General features: G+C 44.9%; 3 protein-coding genes across 6 annotated transcripts in view; 1 reads left to right on the forward strand and 2 right to left on the reverse strand.

Moving 5' to 3' along the window:
• Positions 1-321: 321 nt before the first annotated feature.
• Positions 322-963, reverse strand: LOC121969120. The gene is made up of 2 exons (XM_042519042.1): positions 836-963; positions 322-733 (listed from the first exon to the last, which is right to left on the reverse strand). Exons 1-2 carry the CDS (start codon positions 961-963, stop codon positions 322-324), a joined length of 540 nt encoding a protein of 179 aa, XP_042374976.1.
• Positions 964-7,196: 6,233 nt separating this feature from the next.
• Positions 7,197-11,186, forward strand: LOC121969335 (SUN domain-containing protein 1-like). 3 transcript variants are annotated; one of them, XM_042519372.1, is made up of 4 exons: positions 7,260-7,351; positions 7,563-7,615; positions 7,767-8,882; positions 10,587-11,186. In XM_042519372.1, the coding sequence occupies exons 3-4, from the start codon at positions 7,794-7,796 to the stop codon at positions 10,869-10,871; spliced, it is 1,374 nt and encodes a 457-aa protein (XP_042375306.1). In that variant the 5' UTR covers positions 7,260-7,351; positions 7,563-7,615; positions 7,767-7,793; the 3' UTR covers positions 10,872-11,186. The 3 variants fall into 3 exon arrangements, with proteins under 3 accessions (XP_042375305.1, XP_042375307.1, XP_042375306.1); XM_042519371.1 differs by lacking the exon at positions 7,563-7,615 and having other exon boundaries at positions 7,197-7,351; XM_042519373.1 differs by lacking the exon at positions 7,563-7,615 and having other exon boundaries at positions 7,220-7,351; positions 7,785-8,882.
• A 586-nt stretch (positions 11,187-11,772) lies between these two features.
• Positions 11,773-12,535, reverse strand: part of LOC121969336 (cleavage stimulation factor subunit 77-like) — a 36,089-nt gene continuing 35,326 nt past the window's right edge. For both annotated transcript variants that reach the window (XM_042519375.1, XM_042519377.1), the window contains one exon: positions 11,773-12,165. In XM_042519375.1, coding sequence (XP_042375309.1) covers positions 11,993-12,165 — 173 coding nt within the window. In that variant the 3' untranslated portion in view covers positions 11,773-11,992. The remainder of the gene's footprint in view (positions 12,166-12,535) is intronic.

Here is a 12,535-nt window from a genome sequence, read left to right on the forward strand (position 1 = left end):
TCGACGATTTGGCGAAGATCGGGGTTTAAGATTGCCGCTCGACCGTCAGTGGAGACCTGGGTTTAACGTTGCCGCTCGATGATTTGGTGAAGACCGGGGTTTAAGGTCATCGTTCGACCGTCGGTGGAGACCTGGGTTTAACGTCGTCGCTCGACAAGAGTTTTGGTAACCTTTCGTTTTTCATTCCAATCCTGCACTCAAAGGAAATAAGCAAAATTGAGAGTACATCTCAATTACATTGGCGCACCTTTCATCCAGCTCGGTACGGTTGGAGATGGTTCGCACTTCAAGGACATTCTAGTTGTCGCCCGTCTTCATCCTCTAGGTAGTAGCGCCAGAGCGGAGCTTCTCCACGACTTTGAATGGTCCGGGCCACGAAGCTTCTAGTTTAGTGATGTCGCCGACCAGCTTCACCTTCTTCCATACGAGGTCGCCAACCTGGAACGACCTTGAGATCACTTGTCGATTGTAGTTTTGCCTCATCCTCTGCCTATAAGCCATCAGCCAAACGGCTACTTTGTCGCGCGTCTCATCCATAAAGTCCAGCTCCAGAAGCCTCCACTCGGCGTTGTCTTCGTTGTAGTGTTGTATTCGATTGGATTCGACTCCGACCTCGACTGGGACGACCGCTTCACCGTCGTACACCAGGTGGAATGGGGTTACCCCCGTGCCTTCCTTAGGGGTCGTGCGGATTGCCCATAACACGCCGGGGAGCTCGTCCACCCAGTTCCCTCTAATGTGGTCGAGCCAAACTCGTAAAATCCGTAAGATTTCCCGATTGGCGACTTCAGTCTATCCGTTGCTCTGAGGGTATGTTACGGAGGTGAAGGCCTACTGGATGTCATACTCCTCGCACCACTCTTTGAGTTTCCGTTCGGCGAACTGTCTACCATTGTCTGAGATGAGTCGACGCGGAATGCCGAACCGATAGATGATATACTGGCAGATAAATTTTTGGACCATCTGCTCGGTTATTCTCGCCAGCGGCTCGGCTTCAACCCACTTGGAGAAGTAGTCTACTGCGACGAGCAAAAACTTTCAGTGTCCGGTCGCCATGGGGAAGGATCCTACAACATCCATGCCCCATTGGTCGAACAGGCACGACATAGTAGAAGCCTTCATCTCTTCAGTCGGCCGGTGGGAGAGGTGATGGTACTCCTGGCAGGACAGGCAGTTAGCTACTGTCCGAGCGGCATCCTCCTGTAGAGTTGGCCAGAAGTACCCGGCCAACAGAATCTTCCTTGCTAGCGACCGATCGCCCGGATGTTCTCCACAGGAGCCTTGGTGTACTTCTCGAAGTATATAGTCGGCATCCTCCAATCTGATGCATTTAAGCAATGGCCTGGAGAAGGCCTTCTTGTAGAGCTGGTCCCCGACTAGGGTGGAACGACCGACTCTTCCTCTCAATAAGCGAGCTTCGTCCCGATCGGACGGCGTAGCTCCTGATCGTAGAAACTCTACTATGGGTGTTCTCCAATCGCTAGGGAAAGTGAGCCCCTCCATCCAATCGATGTGCGCCACCAAGGATACTTATTCAATCGGCTGAGTAATGACGATCGGCGAGAGTGAGCTCGCCAATTTGGCTAGCTCATCCGCCGCTTGGTTCTCTGCTCGGGGGATCTTCTGGATGATTACCTCCTGAAAGTTTGCCTTCAACTTTTCGAAGGCTTCGACGTACAACCTGAGCCGCGTATTACTGATCTCGAATGCTCCAATCATCTGCTGAGCGGTTAATTGAGAATCGGAGTGGATAAGAACCTTGCTAGCGTCGACATGCCGAGCGGCTTGTAGGCCAGCTATAAGCGCCTCGTACTCAGCTTCGTTATTAGTTGCCCGATACTCTAGTCGAATGGACAGCTGCACCCGCTCTTCTTATGGGGAGATAAGCAGTATGTCAATCCCACTACCCTACCGGGTGGACGACCCATCCACATATACTTTCCAGATCGAGTCGGGTTCAGGGTTTTGTACCTCCGTGACAAAATAGGCCAAGGACTATGCCTTGATGGCCGTTCGGGGCTGATATTGGATGTCGAACTCGCTGAGCTCTGTTGTCTATTTGATCAACCGGTCGGATGCCTCTGGATTAAGCAGGACTCTTCCTAGAGGGTTGTTGGTCATCACAATGATAGTGTGATCGAGGAAATAAGGATGAAGCCTCCGAGCGGCGAGTACCAATGCAAATGCGAGCTTTTCAAGACCGGCATAGCGAGATTCAGCATCCTTTAATATATGACTCAAGAAGTACACTGGTTGTTCTTCACCGTTCTGTCAAATCAGTGTCGAGCCAACAGCGTGCTTGGTCGAAGACAAATAGATCCGGAGCGGTTCACCGGTAGTAGGCTTAGCTAGTACAGGTAGTGAGTTCAGATATGTTTTAAGTTCCTCGAAGGCCTGGTCACACTCCTCGTCCCACTGAAACTTGGTGGCTCGGCGCAGAATCTTGAAGAAAGGAAGGCTCCGGTCGGACGACTTGGAGATGAACCATGATAATGCTGTTATCCGACCGGTGAGGTGCTGAGCTTCCTTCAAGTTTCTTGGTGGTAGCATATCTTGGAGTGTCTTCACCTTGTTGGGGTTTGGCTCAATGCCCTGTTCGGTGACGATATATCCCAAGAAATGCCCACTTCTCGCGCCAAACAGACACTTTTGAGGATTTAACTTGATTCTATATGCTCGGAGGTTCTGACATGTCTCCTGGATATCTGCACAGAGATCGGTGGCTCGGAGGGATTTAATTAATATGTCGTCGACATATACCTCCATGTTACGACCGATCTGCCGCTTGAACACTTTATTCATTAGCCTCTGGTAGGTGTCTCCTGCATTCTTTAGGTCGAACGACATTACATTGTAGCAATAAGTACCGTTGGCAGTGATGAAGCTGACTTTCTCTTGGTCTTCACGGGCAAGCGGCACGTGATGATACCCCTGATATGCATCCAGCATGCATATCAGCTCACACCCGGCCATGGAGTCTACCATCTAATCTATCCTAGGAAAGGGATAGACGTCCTTTGGGCACGCCTTGTTAAGATCCCGAAAGTCGATGCAGACCCTCCATTTATTGCCCGGCTTGGAGACTAGCACCACATTGGCTCGGAAACTAAACCTCGCGTATGTGGCTGACCTCCAGTAGCTTCTCAATCTCCGCCCGGATAATCAGATTCTGTTCAGCGCTAAAGTCTCTCATCCTCTGCTACACCGGCCGAGCATCTGGTTGGACGTGGAGCTCATGTTGTGCGACGCTCGGGGAAATGTCGGGAAACTCATGCATTGACCATGCAAAGACATCATGATTCTGCTAAAGGCATCTGATCAGCCCGGCCTTCTGCTCGGCCTCCAGGTCAGACTCTATGAAGGTCGTCGCCTCTGCTCGGCCCGGGTGTATCTGTACTTCTTCCTTTTCTTCATAAATTAAAGTAGGAGGCTTCTCGATTATGGCACTTACCTCCAGCCGGGGCATCTTCCGAGCGGACTTTGCTTCCGTTTTGACCATTTCGACGTAGCAGCGCCGAGCGGCCAACTGATCTCCTCTTACTTCTCCGACCCAATCCTCCACCGGAAACTTGATTTTCTGGCAGAAGGTCGAGACGACCGATCAGAATTCATTGAGGGTCGGTCGGCCTAGAATGACATTTTAGGCGGAGGGGGCGTCTACCACGATGAAGTTCGTGGTCCTCGTCCTTTTGAGGGGCTCCTCTCCAAGTGATATGACCAACTTGATTTGGCCTATCGGTTGGACCTCATTGTCAGTGAACCCGTACAGTGGGGTTGTCATCGGCAGCAGCTCTCCGCGATCGATTTGGAGTTGTTCAAACGCCTTTTTGAAGATGATGTTGACCGAGCTGCCAGTGTCAACAAATACACGGTGAATGGTATAGTTGGCGATTACCGCTCGGATAATGAGGGCGTCGTCATGCAGCACTTCAACTCCTTCAAGATTCCTGGGGCTGAAGCTGATCTCCGGTCCGCTCGCCTTTTCCCTGCTGCAACCTACAGCATGGATCTCCAACCGTCAAGCATAGGACTGTCCGGCTCGGTTTGAGTCTCCGCTGGTCGGTCCACCAGCGATGATGTTGATTTCGCCCCGTGTAGTGTTACTTCTGTTTTCTTCCTCCCGAGCGGACGGCCTGCTTCCGTTGCATGTGGCTCTGGTCGGATCAGCGCTTCTTCAACGAGGTTGCTGCGGGGATCTTCTTGTGTCCTCTTGTCGATCGAAACGATGATGCTCGTGTCGCTGGTCAGGAGAGGGGGACCGGCGATGATAACCCCTAGGCGCCAGTTGGGCGACTAGGTTGAATCCGCAACAGTCGCGGGTGTTGTGAGTTGCAGACTGATGAAATGAGCAGAACAAAGGGGTCCATACCTTCCCCTTGGGTCTCGGTCGCTAGGCGGCAACATGCTAGACGGCGTGTGACCTTGCTTCCTGGTGTGGGCGTACTCCTTCGGCTCGGGGCCCTCTCGGATGTTGCTGGTTGATCGACGGCCTTCATTCGGTCGCCGAGGACGGCTCAGACGGTGCCTCCTTCCTTCTTACTGCTTGAACTTCCTCTACATTGATGTACTCGTTGGCCTTCTTCAGAATGTGGTCGTAGTCGCGGGGCGGCTTCCTGACGAGTGATCGGAAGAAGTCCTAGTCCACGAGTCCTTGTGTGAACGCGTTCATCATGGTCTCAGACGAGACCGAAGGAATATCCATCGCCACATAATTGAAGCACTAGATGTAAGCTCGGAGGGACTCCCTGGGCCTTGCTTCATGGAGAACAGGATGACGCTCGTCTTCTGATAACGTCTGCTGCTCGCAAAGTGGTGAAGGAAAGCTGTTCAGAAGTCTTTGAAGCTTCGGATAGACCCGTCCGACAATCTTCTGAACCACCGTTGGGTCGAGCCAGAGAGCATAGCGAGGAAAACTCTGCACTTGACTTCATCTATGTATTGATGAAGAGTAGCAGCGTTATCAAACTTACCGAGATGGACGTCCTGGTCAGTCGACCCGTTATATTTTCTGATCGCCAAGGGAGCGTAATGCCTTGGCAGTGGATCTTGCAGGATTGCCTCAGAGAATTGCTGATTGATCCGCTCGGGAGAAAGACCAGCTCGGGGTGCTTTTCCCTTTCGCGCGTCTCTCACGGGAGCTTCATCTGATGAGGATCCTTGCTCTTGATTTGCTTGCACTATTTCAGAGGGTGTTTGAAACAATGCCCGATGTAACGGAATGGGTGCGGGAGGAGCTTCTCCAGGAGTGCCGGTCGGCAGCTTATTCTACCCCTATATGGAGAGTTGCTCCGGTCGGTCTTCTTGCACCGCTCGGCCTCCCAAGGACAATGTTGCTTGTTGTGCCAGCCAATCGGCTAGCGCCTTTTGTTGCTGCTACTCGACTATTTTCGTCGCCCGTACTTGTATGAGCGCGTCGAGCTCCTCTTGCATGAGCGTCACGGTGTGGAGACGTCCAGCTTCTTCCATCTTCTCAGCTCAGATTCAGGTGTGTTCCCACAGACAACGCCAAATTTGATCCTGTTCGACAGTGAGTTGACGGACGCTGGAAAGGTGGCACTCACGTTGACTGGATGTCGACTGAAGATGACGTGGACCTCCAAAGAGCTAAGCCTGCAACCACAAGTCGTTAGTGTCGAGTCAAGGAGGGGTTCCCTGACGATGGCCCTCCGACGCTCAAGTCAGTCACCGACGGCAAGCGAATGAAGAATGAAGTAGAGAAGAAAGGAGCAGCAGCGTAACTGTAGCTACAGTGGTGAACCTACCTCTGCCGGAGCTTGGGGGTCCTTATATAAGGCTTCCAAGAGGCGTGTGCACACTTCCCAAGGCGCACACGCTTCTCAAAACATACTTGGAGAGAACGTGTCAGAAAAGCGTGGCTGACGTCATACCTTAACATCCCGACCATATCTCCGACGTGACAGTGGAAGCTTCCACCGTACGATTCTTTGTCTGACCATGTCGTCGACCATGCCGCCTGTTGATGACACTGGTCCCTAGGAAGATATCGCCAACTACCCCTTTTATCTTTTATTGGGCAGATTGGGAGAGCCGCTCGGCCAGTCTACAGTCCGGGTGATACAATAGTCAGGCCGAGCGTCCACTCGGCCAATGCTCTGCTATCCGGCTCCCCCCTATCGGGCGAGGGAGCCCTGTCTATCGGGTCGACGCTGCGTCCACTATTTAGCCGAGTGGGACGGTCGCTCGGCCTTCTTACCTCCCTGCTTGAGCTTTATGAGCATCGGAAGCTCGGTATCTGACCGAACTGTCGAAGTATCGGACCGACTACTCTTCATGTTGATCGGGAAGGTAGCTCCCCCGATCGGACTTATGCCTAAGACGTTGACCACTTAGACCCCCTGTCGGACGAGCCCCATCTCACCACCGGACCAGGAGCACATAAAATTTAACAGTCGACTGTCCGCGTAGCAATCGATTGATGAATCATAGCTCTTGACGTTACATTTTGAGATTATAAAATTTTGATTATGCTAACAAGTTCAAATGGAAATTTATTATGAAGATTTTGTCAGCAGCGTATTTTTTAAACTTTGAAATTAATATTCTACTGTCGCATTAAGAACATTTTGCTTTTATTGAATCAGTAATAATTGTTATGAATCATCTGCGAGTTTGGTTTGATTATTTTGGCTGCTCGTGCCTTTGAATATTGCATTGGATCCTAAACAAGTCAACGGAGAATCTAGATGTTGCATGGATCAAACTGCCTTTAGAGATTTAACTAGTTCACTCGGACGGTGTGATGATTATTATATGAAATTTTAGATCGAAATTTAAAGTGTTTGAGTATGTCTTTCCTCGTATTTTAATATTTATATTAATAATTAATAATTATTTATGATTTATGATTTATCTCATTCATATTATCCTAAGAACGAATTAGCTGGATGCTAATCGCCTTTTACCATATTTTAGATAATTAACTAAACAATATCAATTTTCTCACTTATTTTTCTTTTTAATGCGATAAACATTTTCTGTAAAATTGTTTCGTGGGCGAACTATTCCTGTCCAAGAAATAACTCGCATTGGGTCCACTGGTCGTCCAACCAAAAGACGGGTTAATCAGGGTCAATTCCTGTGCCCAGCGATAAAGCAGTTATTTTTTTCTTCGACGGTAGCGAACCCATTATGTGGGACACATCGCCGTATCGAACCACGAAACGGGTAATTGTAGGGTATCGGAATAAATATGCGATTTTTTTTTTTAAAATCGACGTTGCTCTCTGACTTTTGTCGCTCCGCCGCTGGATCCACGAACCGCCTAGTCGCTGCGGAAGACGGCGGCCGCCGATTGCCTGAGCGGGCGTCTCGGTAATCTCCGATACCCTAGGTAATCCCTGTTACTGATCATGTTCTTGCCGCTCTTTCCTCGATTTTGCTCCGCTAGATCTGCGGAAAAGCATATTTCTTTCGTTAGGTTTTCGGGTTGCGGAAGATTAGATTTTGGAACTTGTGCTTTCGTGACAACTTTTGTTTGATTTGCTAGTATATTTGATTTCTGTTAAAGATCGCGTTTTGATGTGGGTTTTTATCGATTTCAGGCTGAACTATATCTTTACCCCTGAATTTTGCGTCATTGGTTATCGGTGCTTGTGTGAGATTCTTAGCTTTTGTATATCATCTTCTCATCTTTCTTGCTAACTTCCCGGGGATTACAAGCCCAATGGGGGTTTGTCGATGGATTCTCTTGTATTGAATTTTTGGGTTGTGCTTCTGAGATTCTGTTTGTTTGTTTCTTTTTTGAGTGATTGAACGAGTACCAGAAAGAAGCCATGTCTGCTTCCACTGCCGGAGCGGCTGCAGCATCGCCAGTTTCTAACGACAGTACCTCTCTGAGTTTAGACACAAATAGCAAACCAAATACACGGAGGAGAACAATGGCAGTTGTGGAGAAGAGATTAACCACTGATGGTCTTACTGAAGGAGTAAATAGAGCTTTGAGTGGGAAGGATTTGAGCCATACAATAAAAGGAGAATCTGTGATTGAGAGAACGAAAGACTATTCCAAGTTGAAGAAAGGGATGATTGCTTCAGCCACAATTTCTCCACGACATAGAAGAGTTGTACAGAAGCCTGAAAAGGCCAAGTGGCAGACTGTTCTGAGTGTTCTTACCAAGAATTGTTTGCTTCTTGCTTCACTTTTGTGGTTGGGACAGACTATTTGGAGATGGGCTTACAACACTAGCGATAATGCTAACTCTCCTTTTGTTGCTTTGGAGTTTGAAAGAAAAATTTCAGAAGTGGAGACATCTTTAAAGAAGACTGCCAAGATGTTACAAGTCCAGTTAGATGTAGTCGACAAGAAAATTGGGAGTGAGATTGGAATGGTGACCAAAGAACTTGTTAAGCAAATTGAAATCAAAGGAGCATTCCTTGGTCAGGAACTCAAAAAGTTGGAATCTAAAACTGATTCTTTGGACAAGTCTTTGGGTGAGTTGAAAGAAATGGGTCTCATTTCAAGAGAAGAATTCGAGAAACTCATCAATGATTTAAAGAACAGTGAGAATGTAGATGATGGAAGTAAAATCCTTGATTTGGATCAAATTAGGGTTATCGCAAGGGACATTGTTCAGAAAGAGATAGAAAAGCATGCAGCTGATGGGCTCGGAAGAGTTGATTATGCTTTGGCGTCTGGTGGGGCTAAGGTGGTTAGGCACTCAACACCCTACAGTAAAGGTACCAATTGGCGTTCTAGTGTTATGGGGCATAATGGAGATCATGCTAATTCACATAAGATGTTGGCTCCAAGCTTTGGAGAACCTGGACAGTGTTTTTCTTTGCTAGGAAGCAGTGGATTTGTTGAGATTAAGCTAAGAACAGAGATAATTCCTGAGGCAGTCACTTTGGAGCATGTTGCAAAGGTGTTTTCTCTGTTTCTTTTATTTGCTCCTGCTTCAATCTTTTGTCTTTATGCTCATGGTGGCTTTTCTATTCCCACAACTAGTCAACATGATGCTCCTATATCTCTCTCCAAGTTTTGTATGCCACTAGGTTTTAATTTTGTGCTATTATTAAGATTGACATGATAAGATCACATTGATAAGATTGATGTAGGTGTAAACGATTGATATGCTATACTACATATTTTAGAACTTTATGAAATTAAGACACATCTGCATTCATTTATCAATGCTGACACTGTTCAATTTTCACAAATTAAACATTTTTCAACAATTTCCTTGTACAATTGGCTCTCATACACACTTGAGATTCTAGAGAGAACAAATGTGGGTGCATTTTCTTAGACTCCTTTTGCTATGGAAAAGGGTAATTTTTGAGAACTAGGCAAAATGGTTGGCAAATTTAGGGCCTACTCAGTCCACACCTCAACCCATGCAATTTGGCATTCTTTGAATAAGCAGTGCCTACGCAAAGGTAGCTGAGCTTGGTCTTTGCCTCATTTCACCTGGACCAAGCAGGTGAATAATTGCTCAAGTACCTTTAATCTCATTGTATGTGTTATCTTGCATGCTTCACACCTTTTTTTTTTTTTTTGGCTAAATTGAGCGAAAGCATATGCTAGATTGAATTATATGAAAATCTTCTGTCATCTGTTTGCCCAACTTAATAAATTGAAATAACTTAAGATAATATATGTATCATGATTTTATTTTAATTTTCCTTTTTTTATGCAATATCCAAGTCCTGTATTTGCTCTTGCTGATCAGAAATATAATATCAAGCCTTTTCTGTTAAATTGAAAAAGCTACAATGTCTGAAACAATTTCTTTTTGTCAACAACTCTCTTTCTCCAACAAAATTGTTACTAGGGTATTTGACTAGGGCCTGTTTAGGAATTTCTTATAAGGTGAGGAAATAAGAAGGGAAGAACAGGTGGGGGAGAGGTGGGGAAATCAGGTAATGGATGGGGAAGGAAAGAAATTTTCTTGATGCAAGGGATGCATAACAGGGCAAGCAGATGGATAAATTGCTGATAAATTTCAGTTGACATTTATAATGAGCTTTCTAATTAAAAGAAAGAAGGTTTCTTGATATTCTCATTTTCCTCTTTTTGAAAAATGTCTTACCTGTATTTGAATTCAAATGAGACATTAGGTCGGAGAGTATGCTCATAAAACGTGCAATTAGCTTTGATAGTTATGTCAAGATTACTAGTAACCACAAATACTTAGCCGACTTCTTGATCTTTTTTCTAATGTGGTACCAATTTTTTTCTCTTGAGTTTGACTTTTGATCTTGACAGGAAAATGATTGGACTGCATGTTTTCATATTGACTATTCTCGTACCTTGTTAAGGGTGTTTTTTTTCAGTTAGTCAGTTCAAATGTTCACCTTTATAATAAATTATTGTTGAGCATTTAGCTCTCATGTTTTCCTATAATTATTAGGGAGAAATTTTCTGCTTTTATTTGGTAAATTATTCAAACGTTCACCTTTTATTCTTCTCAAATAAATTAGAAAATACTAGGATTTTTCTTGGCCTCTGAAGATTGTAAATTCCATTATTCATCATACAATTCTTTTGTTCATTTAAACTCATTGATGTGTGCAGCGATTTTTTTCACTGAGACATTGACATATCTCCTTAAATGTATGATATGCAGAGTGTGGCCTACGACAGGTCAAGTGCCCCAAAAGATTGTCGAATATCTACTTGGCTTGAATCGTCCGATGTTGGACTATCTAGTAACGCCAGGCACGTTGTCACCTTAACTGAGTTCTCCTATGACCTAGAGAAGAGCAATGCACAAACCTTCAACATCGAGGCAACCAACTCGGGCGTGATTAACATGGTTCGATTTGACTTCACCTCCAACCATGGGAACACGAGTCATACATGCATCTACCGGTTGAGAGTGCACGGTCATGAGCCCATCTTCACCTCTTAGCTTCTTCCAGAGATGGATGCAGTCACCCTGAACGATGTCATACACAATCGATGGAATTGTTGCAGTGGCATTTAGAGAGGGTGAGCTTTTTGCCCTTTTGTCATTTAAGTCTGGTCTTTGGTTTTGCCAGACTGACTAACTGTAGTTTATCTGTACATCTTGGTGCACATTGTGTGCGATAACCAATTGTTTTATTTTGCATTTAGGTTATCTACTGTTATGATTGTCGAATTTGGATAGAAATTGAGTGCGCCAAAATTTGAACCTAATATTTCTAGTGATTTGTCGTTATAAAAGCTATTCCTTATTTATTCATTGCTTGCTTGTTGGTACGATATATTGTTATCTTTTAATATGTCAAAATCAAGGATATGTTCTTAGACGACTATTGAAATAAATTGATCAAGAGATTAGAACAATTCCATGCGCATTCAATACAAACAAGTACAACGTATTAAATGGAAAGAGTTTTGGAAACAAACAATAGCTCCAAAGAACATGTTTTGAAGTATTTTGTGATGTTAAAATCTTTCCCTGTTTTGTGTTCTTATAAAATCTACCTCAGTTGAAAATTAAATCTTATAAATCAATTCTGCAAAAAAAAAAAATGAGTTACGTTTATGGAAATTTAAAATTCCAAGAACTGTTGATGCAAAATCCATCATAACTATATTTTCATAAAGCAGTGTACCAACCAATTTTAGAAACACTGCACTAGCCAATCTCAAATTTATGGAATTTGATTAGCCAACCATGCCGAAGCAGTGCAAGATCATACCACAAAAACTCATGCAAGGAGGATTCAAATTTCTCGTAGAACCCAACCCCTCTAGGATTAGTCGGGTCGAAAAGTCAAATAGGATTTTTTTAAAAAAAAAAAAGAAATTTTACAATTTCTAGGTGAGAGTAAAAACAAAATTATATTTAAATATGTTGATTTACAACAACCATCTTTGGTTTTCCATCCAAAGTGACCTTTAGAATCACCCGGCCACCCGTACATTAGAAAGATAAATAGACAGATATACAACATCAATGCGAGTCATACATCATCTTATACTGCCTTTAAGTTATCCAGTGGAGTGTAAGTATGACAATGTTTAGCAAGGGACTGAAAATGATCAATCATTACTAATGCTAACAGATGGCTCGCCGGAGAACACGCTACCACCAGAAGCTGCCGATCCTGTCTGCGAAGTGCTCAGACCTCGACTTCTATGCATTTGCCGCAGTCTAAACACATCCTTTGGAAGTGGACGGCTCTGTTCAGTTGTGCTCTCATCATCTTCTTGCCCTAGAGAAATAGCATGTCAATAGGTATTATAAAAGAGTGGTAAAAAAAACTTAAAATACACAGGATTTGTTCGCCAAACAAGATTTTTCAACACCAACATAAAGCTTAGTCCAAGTTGAAGCATTGAGGATGAATGTGTTGGATGGATGACTAAAATAACCAATATGCCTTTTTTTTACATGCCACCCCACTCTATTGATTTAGTTACAATTACAGCAAAGATATGCCTTTAAATCAACAAGAAGCTAGTTTTGAAACTGTACAAGCAGCTTTCTCAGCAGTTTAGATCCTCTGTCCCCATTTCTCTCTGTCCCCGTGTCCTATTGCCGATCAGACGGATCAAATTAAATCTCAAGGATATTTTGCACAT

The sequence above is a fragment of the Zingiber officinale genome, chromosome 4A (assembly GCF_018446385.1).
Source record: "Zingiber officinale cultivar Zhangliang chromosome 4A, Zo_v1.1, whole genome shotgun sequence".
NCBI lineage: Eukaryota > Viridiplantae > Streptophyta > Magnoliopsida > Zingiberales > Zingiberaceae > Zingiber > Zingiber officinale.

Bases quoted from the DNA above. Each gene is read 5' to 3' on its own strand.
- LOC121969120 (XM_042519042.1), bottom strand. From the start codon at position 963: ATGGTCCAAAAATTTATCTGCCAGTATATCATCTATCGGTTCGGCATT. The intron at 734-835 runs GTAGGCCTTCAC...CGACCACATTAG, and splicing joins TGCGAGGAGTATGACATCCA to AGGGAACTGGGTGGACGAGC.
- LOC121969335 (XM_042519371.1), top strand. From the start codon at position 7,794: ATGTCTGCTTCCACTGCCGGAGCGGCTGCAGCATCGCCAGTTTCTAAC. The intron at 8,883-10,586 runs GTGTTTTCTCTG...TATGATATGCAG, and splicing joins CTTTGGAGCATGTTGCAAAG to AGTGTGGCCTACGACAGGTC.